General features: G+C 31.6%; 2 protein-coding genes and 1 long non-coding RNA gene across 3 annotated transcripts; 2 read left to right on the top strand and 1 right to left on the bottom strand.

Annotated features, from left to right (window-relative positions):
* Positions 1-723: 723 nt before the first annotated feature.
* Positions 724-10580, top strand: LOC146539959 (lysosomal proton-coupled steroid conjugate and bile acid symporter SLC46A3-like). The gene is made up of 9 exons (XM_085207762.1): positions 724-1132; positions 1277-1505; positions 1970-2263; positions 3780-3932; positions 4250-4442; positions 5810-5911; positions 6790-6927; positions 7388-7471; positions 10182-10580. Exons 1-9 carry the CDS (start codon positions 1089-1091, stop codon positions 10499-10501), a joined length of 1557 nt encoding a protein of 518 aa, XP_085063888.1. The 5' UTR covers positions 724-1088; the 3' UTR covers positions 10502-10580.
* A 3944-nt stretch (positions 10581-14524) lies between these two features.
* On the top strand, positions 14525-14992 carry LOC146539958 (uncharacterized). The gene is made up of 2 exons (XR_014879476.1): positions 14525-14609; positions 14724-14992. It is a non-coding gene; the product is annotated as an uncharacterized LOC146539958 (long non-coding RNA).
* A 2135-nt stretch (positions 14993-17127) lies between these two features.
* Positions 17128-18483, bottom strand: LOC146539957 (uncharacterized). The gene is made up of 3 exons (XM_085207898.1): positions 18407-18483; positions 17796-17940; positions 17128-17308 (listed from the first exon to the last, which is right to left on the bottom strand). The coding sequence occupies exons 1-3, from the start codon at positions 18452-18454 to the stop codon at positions 17148-17150; spliced, it is 354 nt and encodes a 117-aa protein (XP_085064024.1). The 5' UTR covers positions 18455-18483; the 3' UTR covers positions 17128-17147.
* Positions 18484-18743: the final 260 nt, after the last annotated feature.

Raw genomic sequence — 18743 nt, 5'->3', positions numbered from 1 at the left:
TTCATTGACCATCTAATCTTCTCATTCAAAAGTAAATTGTTAATATAATATTCCGCATTTTTCAGCCACATTTAAATATATTTTTTATAAACTAAACCATTTTATTCTATTATTATGCACATATCTATAATTTTTTATATACCTTAACAAAATACAAATTATTTTTTAATAAAAATGCAATAAAGAATATTACTCAGTTTTTGCACTATATCTGTAAATATTAATACATTAATACTTAGTCGTCTGTAGACGTCCAATTTATGTGATAGAGCTCACGTAGGTACCTTTCTAGTATCATACATGTAATGAAAGATAAACGGCTTAATTACAATTATACTGTAGACTTTGTGACCGATATTTCTTATCACTGACGACACCTTGAAAGAACACTCCTCTATTTCCTAAGATTTACGATTTATAATGGATTAAATTGACTAAACAATAAAAGGTATTATATGTGTTTATACGATAATGCCTAATGCTATTCTATAGAGAAGTTCTGATAGCGTACAATTCCCAAATGACTATAAATAAAGACAGAAGGTTATTTATAGTAATATAAGCAGAGAAAACGGGCGTTATCAGTTGATAATCACATTTAAATTTAGATAAGAGCATTCTGCAATCTCAGTCATTGTAAGTAAGTTTCCAATTGACAATGCGTGAATCAATAAAGGCCTAATAACCTGCATCACAACGTCTCCGACTGTACATATAATACCGGTTGATTGCCCACTATCATTGGCAATTGGTATAATCGAGTTCGCTGACTCGGTCGAGCGAGCAAATAGGTATCACACCAGTTGTGCCCACTGGTCTGTCCACCTAACATGCCAGTTATCCCACAAAGCTGATAGTCCATGTTAGTTAACTCAGCAGTTCTCTTTGTTTTCAATATGCAAACAGACCAACACTATCTTATCATTTGACATTAGCCGAAGCAACACGTTAGTGTTTACACGTCTTGTGTTGTGATATGTACGCTGTGATGTGCATCTTCTATTTTAAATAAGTTAGTGAGTGATGCGTAGTGTATTAAGATACAGTTAGTGTTTATAGATACAGGGTGTCTTACAATAATAGCAACCATGACTGAAAGTTCCCTTGACCTTCGGGAGTTAGAGAAATTAAGGTGTGTTCAGATTTAGTTACCAGTCTATGTACCGTATATATCAAAAAATAAAAGTCCACTTTTATACAAGTGCATACAACTCTTTTATCTAAAATTATCTCTACATCGATAAGTCACCGAATGTTTGCTATATCATTATTTCAGATCTACAAATTTGCCGTCTCAAACAAAACGCCATAGTTCAGTTTCTCCGGAAGTATCTCACAAATGGAGATTGATCTTAGAACCTGCTCTCGTTGGTGCCATGATGGCCATAAACTTGGGTCAGACGTCGCTGCAAAATTTCTACTTACGCACAGCTTGTCACGTAGACTTGAATTTCTCACTTGATATTTGCGAGAAAGGTGTTGGAGAAGAATTCAGAATAGCTGAGGTAATTTTAATTAACAAGTAATTTTAATTATAAAGTAAAGTGTATTTACACGATGTATATCAGCGGATCCGGATGCGGAAACGTTGTGGTACCTGTATTTGAATAGCATAATTATATGTAGGTAAAGCGAGTAAGGACATTTGATTATCAGTTTTAAAAACATACAAAACCCGATAAACATAATTATGTTGATTTTTCATTAACTTATGCAATCTTTTCGTATATTTGTATATATTTTTTTACATATTTATATTAACTTTATATATTTTTAATGAATTTGTTAGATAAGTTTATTTTGCATAAAATTTTAAATGATCTTGTTTATGCTGTATATGTATTTTGTAAAAAAATATAGAGGTACTTTCTTTTTATCTAAGTATGCTCATGAATTGAAAGGTAAAAACATACACAATTCTCAAAGTGGTATATAATAAAAATTCAATTTTAATTTCTACAATTTTCAGGCGAAAAGCCAAGAAGTGGTTTCATCTATAAATGTCAGCCGTAGTTTTGTGGGTTTGGTCCTCTCTACAATAATTTTACTATTTGTTGGGCCTTGGAGCGACTACAGTGGAAGAAGGAAGCCGTTACTCATTTTACCCTTGGTGGGGATGTGTGTTATGACAATGGGAGTATTATTGATGCTCACGTTTCCTGGTGCCAGTACAGTTCAAGTGCTCTATGCCGTGCAGATACCTATATCGTTGGGAGGCAATTTTGGATTACTTTTAGCAGCATCCTTTAGTTATATTGGGGACGTAAGTGTAATTTTTCAGCTTTACAGCAGGCTCCGCTACACTGGCAAAGGAAACCTAGGGTTCAGGCACTCCGTTCCTTCCTTTTTCTTGCTTCCTTTGCGTGTTGAGTGGTGAAACTCAAAGCCGTGCTTTGCCTTATCGTCAGAGCGAAGTATATCGTATATACATACGTATTTCATTTCCCGAGTGAGAATCGAACCCCCAACTTTCTCATGCACGGCGTGACCGTAACCTACCTTTGAAAACGCATATATATTTTATCTATTTTACAATGTTTAACGTCATTTGCTAGCTCTACGTCTCATTTATGGTATATGTACCTACGCATATTTACTTTTTCATTGCAATAAATATTCTAGTGAAGCAATATGATAATATTCAATATTTTGTTCTCAGGTTAAAATTTGTCCTTGAATTTCGATAAAGAATTATAATGCAAAATTCATTATATCTAAATAATTTTAGCAAAATATTTTATTTTCAATTGAAAATGTAGACTGAATGAAATATGAATCATCATAATTTTTTTTTATTGATATTTTCTTCATTTATTTATTTAATTATCTTTGAACGTTATCTGATTTATAACAAATCATCAAAAAATCAATTGTTCGATTTTCGGCAAAACAATAATGCATTTTATTGACTAGAAATTAGTTAACGTTTTCACTTTCAGGCTAAATTGATGTTTTTTTTATATAGAAAATTTATCGCTGATACAATGATATCAGCCCGAATATGATATTCAGATAAGTAAAAAGATAGCACAGCCGGTGTTTCGAATTATATAATTTTTGGTATAGGGTTTGCAATTTTTTAAAAGTAAATATCATTTATATTATGTTTATAGTAAATATTTGCATGATATTTAATAAAAATCGTAAATATATATAGCAAACGAATATTTTACTCGTAGCTAGTATGAATCATTAATCATAAATTTTTTAGTAATATAATTTAAAAATTATTATGAATCATATACCTTTAAACATATTGTTTTAAATATATTTTGTAGTATTCGTAAGTGACCTTATAATGACCAAATTAATGGAACGCACTTTTAGTTTAAATTTTAATACACGGTTTAAACTAAAGTGATAAAGTTAAAATCGATAGTAGATGCCAATGTTACATTACTATACACGTTGCGTATGCGCAAGATAAAAAAAAAATAAAATATAAATAAATATGTACAGGTCATATTATTATCAAACGAGGCTTTCAATATCAATATTAATGTGAGTCATCATATTAATAAGAATATAATATCATACTTAAATCTTAATCCCATGTTTTTTTTATAAATATTGTAATGGTACTAATATCAAATTAAATAAAGTTACCTTAAACGAGCGGCATTTAGATATTTATTTTAATTTTGTTGGCGGAAATGAAAATAATTCATTTTCCCCTAGTGGAAATCGAACCCACAATCGTCAAACAATGATACATCGCATTTCAAGAGTCTTCTTTATGACTTATTCTTCTTTGTAATAATAGTATTATTATTTTTCAGTTATGTCACACAACAGGCCGCGACGTAACCCGCACTATGGGGACCCACCGCGCCGCTATCCAGATAGCGCACGTGGTCGGTTCGGTGAGCGGACCCCAGCTCTACCGTCATCTCGGATTCTACGGTGTGTTCCCACTTGTTTTATTTCTACAGGTACTTTATGTTGTTATTAGATTAATATAAATAAAAAAATCTGAATTAGAAATTAGAATGAAATAAGTTAAGTAGTAAAATTCGCCAAATATTGATATTATTCGTTTAAGCTATTAGTAACTGTAATTTTTTTTTCTTATGTAGCTTTTCACTTAACGTATTAAATTAGTAGAAAATGTCTATTTAATATTTTTTCTTTGCAATGGATATGTCAAATATAGGCAAATAATTTCTTAGGAAAATTAATAAAAAATGTATGTGATTTTTAAGCTGTCTTAAAACAATTTTAGCTAAATTACAATATTATTCTTTTTCAGGTGGCTTCACTGATCTACGTAATAATAATGGTGAAAGATGTAAACGTAAATCGAGACAATAAAATGTCTGTGTTAAATTGGAGGTTGCCATTCAACGCGGTACAGTGTTTGGTGCGAAAGCGAGAAGGATGTAAACGTATGATCATATTTCTGATGCTGTTCGTTGGTCTTGGAGATCGAGTGCTGTTATCAGGTGAAAAGAAAATTATAACTTTTAATTTCAACTAAATAAACTTTTCCCAGGTAGGATAATCAAAATAGGGTTATTACCTAACTTTTTGTATTTTATTTTTGAATACTGACATATAATAAAGTGCTTATGGCCATCGTTGCATAGTGAGAGAGCGTCTGATTGTAAGTGCGGTAGCTATTGGTTCGATGTTTCAGGATATTGTCTTCATGCATCATTTTTACGCCGCTCTGGTATGATAAGATAAAGTGAAATGAAACGAAAAAAAAATATATAATATTAAATAAAATGAGGTTTTTTTTGTTATGTTATGTTTTCTTTTGTATATTTTTGAAATATAAATAAAATGGTTAAAATCACGCGTAAAATAAAAAAATATTAATGTATGCTATATATTATCGTATAAGTAAATGTATATGTATTGTAGATCGTACACAGGCGACGGGATTTTCCTGTCTGCTAACTTGTATTTGCTTATAACCATACGCTAGAGTTGCTAGACCAAAGCGCTAAACAAAGTTCAACTAGCAATTGTTGACACAGCAAAGCTTCATCGTACTAGTATCATAAAATAATTTAAAAAGTTGAAAAAATATATTTATTTTTAATTATACATATATAAGTAAAACTGTGCTTTAAAATGACTAGCCTTTACATGCGGCTTTCACTTCTTTGTTATAATGATATAATTCAGTGTTGTGAGTGTCATTGTCATTTACATTTACATCGAAACGATTTTAACGATTCCCTCTACCTAACATACTGTAAGCGAGTTACAGCGTGAAGGTGATTTTGTTTAAAATAAACAAATAACAATATTATAAAATCTAATCGAATTATGTTTCTTTATAAAATTCTTTATATCATTTCATACAAATTGCATCCACCCAACTCAGACTCACAAAAATGTCACATTTTTGGCAAAGTTACAAAAACAAATGTTATTAAAACGCACTAAAGAATAACATACTCGTATGTAGGTGCAAACATACATATGTATGTAAAGATTCCATTTATTTTGATAAAATATTTATGTAGCATAAAATGAGCAGTAATACCTACATTTATGCATTGCAACATATTTTCATCTTAATAATTATTATTAAGAGCGAAGCGAAGGAATGAAAATGTTAAATATTTATTTCCTCGAGTGGGGATTGAACCCGCAACCAGTCGCGTTTACAGTCACGCACTTCTGCTCCTGAGGCACGACTAGTCTCGTTATATGGCCTTATAGTACTTCTATACATAAATTTAAGAAGGCGGTACGAAGTTCGCCGGGTCAGCTAGTATTTAAATATTATATTAAAATATTACTTAACAATTTAAATAATTCTTACTGACAAATATTTTTTTTATTTTTATTACAGCCGAGGTGCTACTGGCGTACATGTTCTACAGATATAAGTTCCAATGGGACGATGTCATATTTGGATCTTTCCTTGCTTACAGAAATACTATCAGCTTCATAGGTACTCAACTTTTTAAATAATTTAATTTAATTTATATCTAGTATATAAAAGCAAATATATAGACGATATTTACCTTAAATAAAATTAACATAAGGACATAGCAATAACAAGATGAGGTTAATGTAATAAAGTAAGCAGTTACCTCGAGTGCCATCGCAGTAACCTCATTAATTTCAAAAACTGCAGTAGAGCTTGTAACGTAGTGTTTTAAAATTTCACTGCAGTAGAATAATATCTGACAATATGAGGGTACTTACAAAAGTGAAATTAAATTTCAGACAAAGGAGTATTTTAATCCCACTTGGAATTTAATGATTTAAAACTCTACATGTTCTAATTTACCTTTAATAAGAAATCTTTAATAATATTTTTATTATATACGATAACTAAAGTACCTATTTTAAATTTTTAAATATTAATTTGTACAAGTACAAATGCCTTTATTATATATGTAAACTTTGCCGATAGTAGGACGAGGAGGCCATATGAGGCAAAGCATAATAATTAAAATTATAAAGGCCGTCATGGCGCAGCGGCACAAGGGTGTGATTGTAACGCGGCGGTTGTGGGTTCGATCCACTCGAGGAAATAAAATATTTATTTTCATTTTCATTTCTCCGCTCTGATATCGAGGCAAACGGCGGCGTTGAGTTCCGCCACTCAACACACCACTCAATGACTCTACAATTCGTCGGAAAATGAGGAACGGGGTTCCCTCTGCCTACCCTGCTGTATACGGGATAGAGCGTGGAGTTGATTTTGAAAATGTAGACTATCATAAAATATTACCATAGAGTCTTGCAAATCTTCTAAAGACAACAATATAAACATTCCTTCATAATCTAGACAACCATTCTAAAATTTTATTTCAATTTCAGGTACAATTATAATTCTCAATTTACTAAAACGACGGTTGCGGCTAAGTGATGAAATGGTTGGCGTACTAAGTTGTGTTTCGTATATGTTCGCGATGTCGTCTCTGATTGCTGCTAGCACCACGCTGTTTGTTTTCTGTAGTACGTTTGTATTTATATATATTTTATGTATTTAATATAAGACCTTGATTGGGATAAGCAACTTAAAATATACAAAGGCAATTTAATGGAGATGTTCATATTATCGTCATTGATGAGGCCCTCGTAGCGGAGTAGTACGTGTGTGGGATTGAAAACGCGATGGTTGTAGGTTCGATTACTATTCAGGGAAATGAAAATATTGAATGCCTAATATTTTCTTTTCCTCACTCTGGTAACAACGGAAAGCGCGGCGTTGAGCATCGTCACTCAACAGATAATGCATCGAGAATTCGGCGGAACGTGGGGAACGAAATGTTTTAAAACTAGGTTCCCTTAATCTACCCAACTATATGCGGAATACAACTTGACACTGAAAGAAAAAAGAAATCATCATTAATTTATGTACGTACGTGTAAATTAATTATTCGTAAAGTAATAAAAGAAATTAACATTGTTTCAGTTCCAATCATCGGTATCATATCTCAGGGCTCGCAAGTAGTACAGAGGCCATTGTTGAATAAACAAATACTGCCGACAGAACAAGGTAACTCCATACAAGAAATGAGTATATCATTACAGTTTCTTTTTTTATAATTTTTTATTTATAAATTTTTAATTTATAATTCTTTTTCTTGCAAGTTATGAGTTTCATTTCTATCTATGAACCACGATAAAATCATATAAATTTATCTAACACACAAATTATGCAAGTACGTATGAGCATTGTTTTTATATTAGAACATAAGCGTTACGGACTCTTCTTCAAGTAAATCAGTCTTCAATCATCTACGTTGTATCGCACTGTATTCCGAAAAATTAAATACTCTAATATAGAGGCTAGATATATATAGAGATAGCATAGAGGCTAGAGTGTCTTAACACTAGTTTCCCTCTGCCATCCCGGCTGAGTGCGGGATGCAGCGTGAATCTAATTGATTGACATAACAGACAAACTTTTGTGAGTTGATATGAGCTTGCTTGCCCACAGTTTTTTAATATTGTATTGAATCGATTAATAAAAGAGGTCATTTATATAAATGATTGTAAAAATAAATTTAGATAGAACTAGATAGTTTTATGCACTAAGTACACAGCATTAGACAGTAATGCAACGGATTTTAATCAATCAGTTAATATCAAAAATGTAAAAAATGTGAAATTGATAGTCAGAAAATACATGAGATAAAGAAAAATTGTTATCAATTAATGAAGACCCTAACTCTTATTGTCATGGAAATAAAATAAATATACCTTTTATATTTAGAACAGTATTGGCAATTACAATGTCTTTAGCTAATATGCCTATGTGTTAATATTCTTTGTTGTTAATAGGTTCATTCATTGAGAAGATTATTCTTACTAGTCTCATCATCGATATTTTTATTTGTTAAGTATGTAATCTTTAATTGGCATAGCCATTGATAACTTAAGTAACTAAAATTGATACCAGCATTAAATTATATTTCTGTACTTACTGTAATCTCCTTTAATAACTGAATCATATTCTCTTCTAAAAAGGAGCTTCCAAAAAGAGTTTTGGGCCTATTTATAAAATCTATTAAAGTTCTTGGCGTTTTTATCTTCATTGTTAATATTTTTATTATCTTTTGTATATAGCGATGTAGGCAGAAAAATCTAGTGTTATATGAATATTGAAACGCTTTATTATGATTTTCGCTGCGTAACGAAAATCAAGTCTAATAGATAGATTATAATAACAAAATCTGTGGTCTACCTAAACTAGCACTATGGAATGGTGTTTGTAAGGACTGGCTCGTTATTGAGTACCTAAGACTAAATGACGCCCATCCCTTGAAACACTCTCGTTAGCGAGTTTTCAGTTTATATGCATACTGATAGCAGTAAGAAGCAAGGGCAAAATTAGAGATCGGAACACGGGGATAGGATCGTTACTCCCAAAAGCTTGTAATTTTGGCGAAAATCGGTATATGAGAGTTCCTTTATACCAGTTTCTCACTGCCTCTTTTTGCTCAGTAAAACATACCTATTTAAAAATTCTTCAAATAATTCGTAATTGTAGTGCGATTATATATATGAGTAATGTTAAGATGCGAATACCTAAAAATAGATAATTATTTCATAATAATATTTAATAAACGTAGCAAATACTTAATATCTACTTGTCAAATCCATTAATGATAACATAACATGATAATACAGCTGTATTCACCCGTCACCTGCGAGGCACCCATCCTTTAGTTTATTTATTATTAATGGAAGAAAAAAACACATTACCTCACAAACTATGAGTATTCAAGAGTTTTAGGTTTTCATAAAACCAATTATTATTATTATTAAAAGCATTACTATTGGTGTTCATAAGTTCTATCTATATATATAAAAGGACTCGTCTTTACTGACTGAGGTAAGACGCACGCACAGCCGTAACCGCTGTGCGTAGAAACGTGAAATTTGGACAGATGTTTACTTTCGTAATCTGGACATCCACTAAGAAGAGATTTTGAAAAATTTTAACCCTAAAGGGGTGAAATAGGGGTTGAAAGTTTGTATGGAAAAAAAATTAAATCGGCACTGATTTTTATAAAATTGTAAATTCAGACTCTTAAAAATATTTAATTGAACACGTGTTTCACGGTTTTTTAGAATTCACCCTTAAGGGTGCAAATAAGCAGGCGAAGCTGCGCGCGTCCGCTAGTTTTTAATATAGTTGTTTGCTATTTTTCGAATTCGATGTAACTGAAACGATAATGCATTATCTCGTCTAGTCGAGTTTGCTTAGATACTCATCAAGTACATTGAAAGTGTTTTTTTTTAACTTATTATCAGAATCGAAAGATCGCGGGCATAAAGACATAGGTTGTAATCATTGGCCATTTTAGTATATTTAAAAAACGTAGATTCTATAGGAATACTTGTATATCATTTCTGCAGTTTGATTTTTAATCGACAATTACTTTAATTTATCAGAAAAGTCGTACCATAATTATTTAATAAAGAATTGTAATTTTCATTTTAAGTATGACTTGAAATCATAATTATGAAACATCCTAACCCAGTAGAGTTAGAAATCTTTAGGTTAATTTTAATATTATTGCAAGATTAGCAAATATAAATGTCGCCAATGTGTTACCACGATTTAGAAAATAATTTATATCTCATAATAAAATAAATTAAATAATCAGTCTACGGTTTGCTCTCTACATCGGATCCTATTTTGTTAGAGAAGAAATAACAACAAAAAATAAATTTATCATTTCTCATTTCTGTTCCAGGTAAAATTTATGGTATTCTAGGTGCTCTAGAATGCGCTACACAAGCTCTTTCATCACCGCTCTATTCATTTTTGTATGCAAAAACTGTGTCGATATTTCCTGACGCTTGGCTCGTTCCCGGCATAGTTTTGGCCTTATTGCAACTTCTTTCATACTTACTAACTAAAAGATTGCAAAATGTCAAACCAGATGATGGTCTACAACAAGAAAAAAATATACACTTGCAAGAAATTAGTAATAAGCAAATTGAAGAAACCAAAGAATTAGATCTTATTGAGAAGAATGAGAAAAGTAAGGACACAAGAAATACTTTACAGTAAAGTTTATTTATAACTATAATCATAATAAGTAACAATAAAGTTTTATACAAATATGATTAAAAGATTTATTTTTATATTATTTTTGTTTTATTTTTTCGGTGGCCGCAGGTGTCGAGACTAAAATTTTCTATGTATATTGTTGTTAGAAAAGTTTTCAAAAAAATTTTGAAGCTCTACGAATTGCTAAATTGCTATTAGCCAATACAAAATAAGCATCGTATTAATTTCAACAAAAGAAAGAAAGAATGGATCTACTGGTCCGATTTACTTTGTTTTTGTTTTGTATGAAAGCTGCATTCTTCAAAAGTGCTATAGGCTATATTACATTACATTACACATTACTTTCTAATTTGACATGCAATTTATTCTTCCATGTTAATAACAACCGTCGTCGCTACGCGACCGTTACCGCGACATTTTGATATTCATCCTTATGAAAATAAATATAATAGTCACTTTTAGCATTTTATCTAGATTGAAATTATAGTTTACTGTATAACATTCTAATAAATAATTAAGAAGATGTCACTGATTCGAAATGACCTAGCTTTCAGGCGGTATAGTATGACCGACGCGAACAGGCAGATGACGTTGACGGTTTTATAAATTTTCATATATTTTCGAACTATTGTTAATTTTATGTAATTATTTACTGTTTATAATAAATTTAAACTACACTTTGGTTCTCTTCTTCTTTTCTTGGTGTAGTGTAAAGTTTGGTCCTGGGATTTTATTTGATATTGCTCGCAAAAATTATCCTATTTAATATACAAAAATGTTTAGTTATTTCATAGAGACGATGTCTAACAGAAAACTTTAGGTACTTTTTCTAATATTAAGAATATCCTTTAGTTTCTTTTACTTCTTTTGTTGGTTCATTTCAATAACTCAGATATTTTTTCTAATAATTTGTCTCTACTTTTTATTCTTTTTGATTATTTAAACTTATATTTTCTTACTAATTCTATTGAAAACTGAATATAATTTAAAAAATATATTTAATAAATATTCTTATACTTTAAGCAGGTTAGCCGCGTCCGGGTCCACTAGTTAACTGTAATACTGAGCGAAAGACACGTAACGCGGTTGATTTTCAAGCTACGAGTATATAATTTACGTTCTATGAGACCTTTAATCTGTGTATCCCTTTGATGTGTTGGGTATACTGTACGTGAATAATAATGTGATAATTGAATAAAATAGACCTCTTTCTATCTTAAAATAGATCTCTTTCTCTCTCTTTCATAGCGTAGATGAATTTGCTAGGTAGTAGAGTAAATCATGGTGCCTCGGGTACCTAGTACCTAAAACTTGTGCGAAAAATTGAATGTCAAAATACAAAGAAACGTCTTGCTCTTAAAAAACTCGTATTTATCCGCTAAACGTAATTGGTACCTTGCTAAATTATAATAATAGTAATTATAAATACAACGACAATAGCCATATCGTAAATCTTTTTAACCGACTTCTGTAAGAAAAGGAGGTTATCAATTCAACTGTATTTTTTTTTACTCTTTATATTTAAAACTAACACCATATAAAACTTTTACAATAATATAAAACTGAACATTTACAATCTTTTTATATTGATTTATAATATGTATTAAGTTTACATTAAAAAAAAATGAGATAACAAGAAAGCAAGCAAACAGATGAGACATCTAAGAAGATTACCTTATTTTATCTTTAAAATAACTGTAGCTAATAATAATAATTGAATTTATATTGAACTTAGATTATTACGAAAATAAAATGGCTAAAAAAATATTTGTAAAATTAATTAAATACTTTTATAAATGCAGTTGATCCATATGATCTATTTAATATAATTCACTTTCATTAATATGTAGTATTTTACATTTTCACTCGCAAAGCAAGCGTGCAAGCAGTGGAAGTCTAGTACCTCCGTAACCTCCGTTCTACACTTCAATTTTAGAGACAATGCGTGTTTGCGTGTTAAGTGGCGATACAGTACGGGAAAATCAGAATAATTTAAATATAATAATTAAATAAAAGAAAATTAATAAAATTATATCAGTTGCACGCTGTATCCCGCACACAGATAGGTAGGCAGAGGGAACAAATTATTAAGACACTCCGTTCTCCATTTTCCGTGTAGAGTGGCGGAACTCAACGCCGCGCTTTTGCTACGATACCAGAACGAAAAAACGGAAATATTTACTTAAATGTAAGTAGGTAAATATTTCGTTTCCTTGAGTCCCCACCTTAGTGCCCCTGCTCCATGACAAAGTCAGTCGTAGTGTCAGTCTCTTCCTTTGCGCCATGACAGCGGCCACTATCATTAACATGAGTAAAATAAAATATGGTTATCATTGTTTTACATAATATGCAATACAATCAGATTATTGACATTATCACGAATTGAATGCGTGTTGAAGTTTCTTAATACGCATTGCAGATATATCTACCATTAGCAATATGACAAAACAATACAAAGAATACTTATTTTTTTTTAGTTTTACGCTGTATTCCAATTCTTGTAGGGTAGGTAGAGAGCCTGTTGTTAAGACACTTCGCTCTCCACTTTCCGCCGAATTCTATACTATTTTAAGAATATGATTTTAACTTTATAACATAAAGGAAACACGTGAACACAGCGTGTATGTTATAAATACCTTATTTATTAGCTCTATAAATGTAGATGATTCTGATTATAACAATTTGTATCTTCCACCTAAAGAATAATGACAAAACACTCATGTAAACAACGAATGGTTTTACAATGGCTATAAAAGTGATAAATAATAAATATAAAAATAAAACAATAATATCAGCAGTAAGTCCATAAAATTTATTTCATTCAAGTAATGTAAACAAGTTATGTTATGATTAAATAAGATGATTCAGAATATGAATTACATTTACATAAAAATATTATGTAACTAAATGGATCTAAAATAGGTTCTTCGAGTGTTTTCCATTCTATTCATATTGTCATCGCGATTCATGTACATATCGTATCTATCTATCTATCTATATCTATGTATCTATCTTTTTACAAGATTAAAAGCACTTTTGAATTGTCGAATGAACACATGAACAAAAAGCGACCACCGGTTCGGCAGGCAGTTCTGTTGAGAAGAGCCCGCAAGAAACTCAACAGTTGCTCTTTTCAAAATCAATGGTACAATCTAGTCAATGAATGTCACTAAACAAGCTTCCACTACACCGCAAGACGCGGGTTATTAGCTAGTGAAGGATCAATAATATAAATATCCTTGAAATCGAGAAGGACGCATTACTTAGCATTTGACTTAGCTCTTATTTCACATTTATGTTTTTGATATAAGATAAACAGCAAAGCAGCGTGGCAAACACATAGCAAGCAAAAAAACGACGAAAATAGTTTTAACTTATATATGATTTATTGAATGAAATAATAACTCTGTTATTGTCCCTCTGTTATGAAAATACATATTATCTAAATATAGAACATTAATTAAAAAAAAATATAAAATATCTTTTTCATGAAAATAAAATAAGTAAAATTACTTGCACCTTACCCACGTGTGCAGTGCTTGAAATTAATTAGCTTCACGCTGTATCCCGCACACTGCAAAGTAGGCAGAGGGAAACTAGTGTTAAGACACACCGTTCCCCACTTTCTGCCGAATTCTGGAGGTATTGCGTGTTGAGTGGCAGAACTCAACGCCGCGCTTTGCGTCGGAACCAGAGCGAAGAAATGGAAATATAAGGTTTGAAAGGCTTGAAATTGATCGCTTCATTAATAAATCAGGTTTTTTTTCTATACCTAATTTGTATCAATGAAATAAACATGAGTCAACCTCATCACATGCTTAAAAAATATAGTTTATCAAGAGATGATCGGTCTTGTTTGTATTATTTTTAGACTAAAAATAAAATTATCGGCCACTATCATTACATTATTGTTCAGAAAATAGATTGAAAAAGGAAATTGACTATCAGATAATAAAAATCTGATTATAAATCAGTATAAATACACTTGGTGCTTCTGAAGATATTATATTTGTAGACTGTTACCAGTGTTGTAAGTGAAGAGCTGTGCTCGATCACAAGTAATTTTAAGAATCTACATCGAGATTTGTATTCACCAAAAACATATAACGTGAGTATTACCTAATTTATTACAAGAAAATCTACTAATAAATAAATAAATTAGCAAATTCTATTAGTTGTGAAATTAAACGTCAACGTTAAGTAATAAATATATTTTTTACAGAATGCAACGTCCAGGCAATAACCCAATGATGACCTGCGGACTTCCCACCAGGAAGATTTCAGTTCCCGCACCAGGTAACTACGGCATGCCTCCGATGAACAACATGGGCCCTTGCTTCGCCCCTGTCCAGACGCGATACCAACCGAGCCCCTGCTTCATGTCTATGTCTTCACTAAGAACAGCTTACCCCAACCAAATGTCTCAACCATCCCGCTACGACCCGTGCTTCAAGTAAAAACTGCGAGTAAATCACTGGTATCGCAACGGAATCTCGTCGTTTTAGTTATTTACTGATATTAACTGCCCTTTCTGTGTATAAATAGAGAGGCGTTGTTATTTCAGTGAAATCTTTTAATTTAATGCAGTAGAATATTAAAACTGCACATAATTATAACACATAAGCATACGGTCTATTTGGTCTATTTTGCAATATTTATTGAGCTATCTTTCAAGCATATTGCTTTTGATTATCTTTATAAATATTCGGATATAAAGCAATTGTGTAACGATAGAATAATTGTGAAATAAATAATTTTATAAATATATTTCTTTTATATTTTATTTGCGTACCTACTATCTAACTTAGTTTTCAGAGCATTTCAAAAATAAGTAAATAATTTGGCAAAATAAATAAATTTAACTATAGGTAAACTATAGCTAATCGAAGCCAAGCATCAATGAAAAGATCATTTTATAACATGATAACAATCCAAACATTAAAAAAAAATTCAAAACAATTTAAATGAATCGTTCTACGTACGTACGTAATATAAAGGGCATCTATCCTGCACTGCAGGCATCTATTCTTCTTAATATTTTACGAGCGGAGCAACTTTCCATATAAGTAAGGCATCAATCTCAAAAAAAAATTTTCACGAAAAACAAATTTTTCAGCAGTCTATTCTAAAAATATATATATTTTTGACTCTACGGGTTCCTTTTTCAAGGAGTGGAGCATCTATCCCGATTTTCAAAGTATGAAGAAGCCTCGTTATACTTTCAAAATCATAGTACTAATGATATTGAAAGTATTTAAGGTAATGTAAAAACCATGAGGCTTCCGTAGTCGGTATGGGAGGAAAGTGCAAGGGCCATAGCATCTTACCCTTCGTTGTTTATATTCCTAGTACGTAGGTACTCCGCCAAGAACAAAAACTTTGTAATAGAAAAAAAAAATCACAATTAACAATTGATTGAGGCCGTCGTCGCGCAGCGGCACAATGGTGTGACTGTAACGCGACGGTTGTGGGTTCGATCCCCACTCGAGGAAGTGAAATATTTATTTACGCTTATATTTCCATTTCTGCGGTCTGGTGTCGAGGCAAAGCGCGGTGTTGAGTTTTATCACTCAACATGCAATGTCTCCAGAAATCGGCAGAAAGTGGGGAACGGAGTGTCTTAACACTAGGTTCCCTCTGCCTACCCTGCTGTGTGCTGGCTACAGTGTTCATTGACAGTGTTCATTCAATACAGGGATGAAGCTAAAAAAAAACAATTAACAGTCATTACACAATGTTTTAAAGATTAATACTTTATATGATTAGTAATTATTGCTGTCGCATATATATTTCAAACAATTTCACAACTCTGGCGTGATTTTATGCGTTTGCAATGATAAATCTACTTGAAATACTAAAAACACTGCCGAATAGATTTAATCATTTAATTATTTATCGATCAATTTACTTATTTATCAACGATAAGTAAGCATTTAATTACTATTTTAAAGCTAACGATGTCAAAATTAATCACTACTAATTTTAGATATGTTTTTTAATAAAAGTTGGATGGGCAGAGAGATCCTAGTGACAAAATACTCTGTTCTCGTCTTCGCCCGAATTTGGAATATGCGTTTTGAGAGGCGGTATTCTATGTCACAATTTCAAATCATCGCCTTTACAGTCTTGCGCCATTCTACTGCTAAGGCTAATGTAATGGGAAACTAATGTTTATTATTATCATATATTTTTTGTAAACTAGCGGCCCACCCGCGACTTCGCCTCTTGCACTACATGATTATTATTCATTTAATAAACAAAATTGACTGACATTGAAATGTGTTAATGTCAATGAATAATTTAATTTACTCGTTCAGAAACAGCCTTAAATGTTAAATTATTGATTTGGATGCCGTTATATATTTTGACTTCTGATGTCCAAAGGATAGTATTATGATTAACTAATACCTTAATTGTTTTAAGGTAAAGATATTTTATTTACTTTTATTAGAAATGGTGAAGTAAATTAAATATTTTCGAGTATTTAATTACTATAAATACATATTGATTAAGATACGAATAAGGCCAGATGTCCGCATTACCTTTGTGAAGCCATTATCATATGTTTATTACAGTAACGTAAATAATTATGCAGCTTTATTAATCTTATATAGAAAAACATGAGTAAATCTAATAATTTTATTGTTTAAAATAGTTGAATAGATATAATACTATAAGTGATGACGCTAACCACAGTCCCGAGTACTGTTGAGTAGTTCAGACGGTAAAGATTACACGCGGTGAACTGCAAGTTGTTCCCATTCACCACCAGCTTGAATGTTTGCAAGGCTTCCTTTGTCGTTTGATCTGAAAGGTACAAACTTAACAGCATATTACAATTTTACTACGTACGTTGCACTTTAGCGTCCTCGGTTATACCATTGGTTCATGAGAACCACATCACGACATCCAACCAGTGTTTCCTTGTTCGTCCGAAAGGTCTTAATCCAGAGACTGAGATAGCAAGGATCTTGTATCCGACATAGACCTTAGGCCGGCTCGTTACGTGGCCAAACTATCTCAGGCCACGCTCAAAGAGCAAAGTGGAAGGTGGAGTAGAAAGGCAGACCCTGGCAGTAGGAGGCATTAATGCCAGGAAGAAGAGGATCTTTAAGCTACTCTTTCGTGCTTTGCAAATTGCAACAGATAAAACTCTAAAGTGAGCTCAAAAGCTCTTTTAATTACACTGGTGTGATTAGAGAAAATGCAATATATGATGTGGCCACCTTAAATATTTTTTTTTAATTACTGGAAATTGGAAATTAAAATATTGTTATGAATTTATTATACTTACCACATCTAAAATCAATTAGGTTCTTTATAATAAACACTTCAATTAAATCTACTTGGTGTCTAATTTGGTTGTCTATATAGCAACCTAAGGAAAACCACACAAATACTTGAACCCCCTTCAGTATATCCAGCCATGGTTGTTTCGCCTGTATATTAAAAAAACAAGATATTACCTCGATGAATTGTAGTATTATAATAATACTATAAATATGGAACTTAATAGAACTATACTTTTGGATATTTCTGTTTTATAAGTGAATATAAGTTTAACATATTAAAAAATCACGTTGCTTGCTTGCTTCACGTTGTATCCCGCACACAGCAGGGTAGACAGAGGGAACATAGTGTTAAGACACTCCGTTTCCCGCGTTCTGTCGAATTCTGGAGATCTCTCGCAATGCTGCCATTTCAGTGGCGGAAATATAAATGTTAATAAATATTTCACTTCCTCGAGTGGGGAATCGAACCCACAACCGTTGCGTTACAATCACACCCTTGAGCCGCTGCGCCACGTCGGTCCTTTTGAAATTTTAATTTATTTTAAATATTAATTATAATTTAAATAAGTAATTTTAATTTACTTTAGGTACCAAAAAAAAAACATTTACTTACCTCTCCATTAGTAATCAACGTCGCTGCCGTAACTGAGCTTGTAAACATTGTCCAAATCAAAAGTAAAATCTACAAATGTAGATAATATTAATTGTGTAATTGTTACCTTGAAGTAAATTCAAATATGAAATTACTAAACTACTCTCTTACCTCTAGCCCGTGACAATTTTCCAGTAACAGAATGCCAGTACTGAGCTCGTCATATATTTCATAATAAATTTTCAAATTCATCCTTTTAGAGTTGGATTTCATATCAATAAAATATATTTTAGGATCAAAGAAGTAGAATAAATTACTTTTCGGCTGCTTAGTATCTTCTACGAAGATGCTGGTGTTA

This window comes from Heliconius melpomene, chromosome 3 (genome assembly GCF_056956725.1).
Source record: "Heliconius melpomene rosina isolate 202511_hmr_F chromosome 3, ASM5695672v1, whole genome shotgun sequence".
Classification (NCBI taxonomy): domain Eukaryota; kingdom Metazoa; phylum Arthropoda; class Insecta; order Lepidoptera; family Nymphalidae; genus Heliconius; species Heliconius melpomene.
Note: the sequence above shows the minus strand (reverse complement) of the source record. Positions and strands in the feature narration are given on the sequence as shown.

Excerpts from the sequence above, each read along its gene's own strand:
- LOC146539957 (XM_085207898.1), bottom strand. The coding sequence starts at position 18,454 with ATGTTTACAAGCTCAGTTACGGCAGCGACGTTGATTACTAATGGAGAG. Across the intron at positions 17,941-18,406 it reads CGTTGATTACTAATGGAGAG|GCGAAACAACCATGGCTGGA; the intron begins GTAAGTAAATGT and ends TTTAATATACAG. Across the intron at positions 17,309-17,795 it reads CCTAATTGATTTTAGATGTG|ATCAAACGACAAAGGAAGCC; the intron begins GTAAGTATAATA and ends TGTACCTTTCAG.
- LOC146539959 (XM_085207762.1), top strand. The coding sequence starts at position 1,089 with ATGACTGAAAGTTCCCTTGACCTTCGGGAGTTAGAGAAATTAAG. Across the intron at positions 1,506-1,969 it reads AAGAATTCAGAATAGCTGAG|GCGAAAAGCCAAGAAGTGGT; the intron begins GTAATTTTAATT and ends TACAATTTTCAG. Across the intron at positions 3,933-4,249 it reads CACTTGTTTTATTTCTACAG|GTGGCTTCACTGATCTACGT; the intron begins GTACTTTATGTT and ends ATTCTTTTTCAG.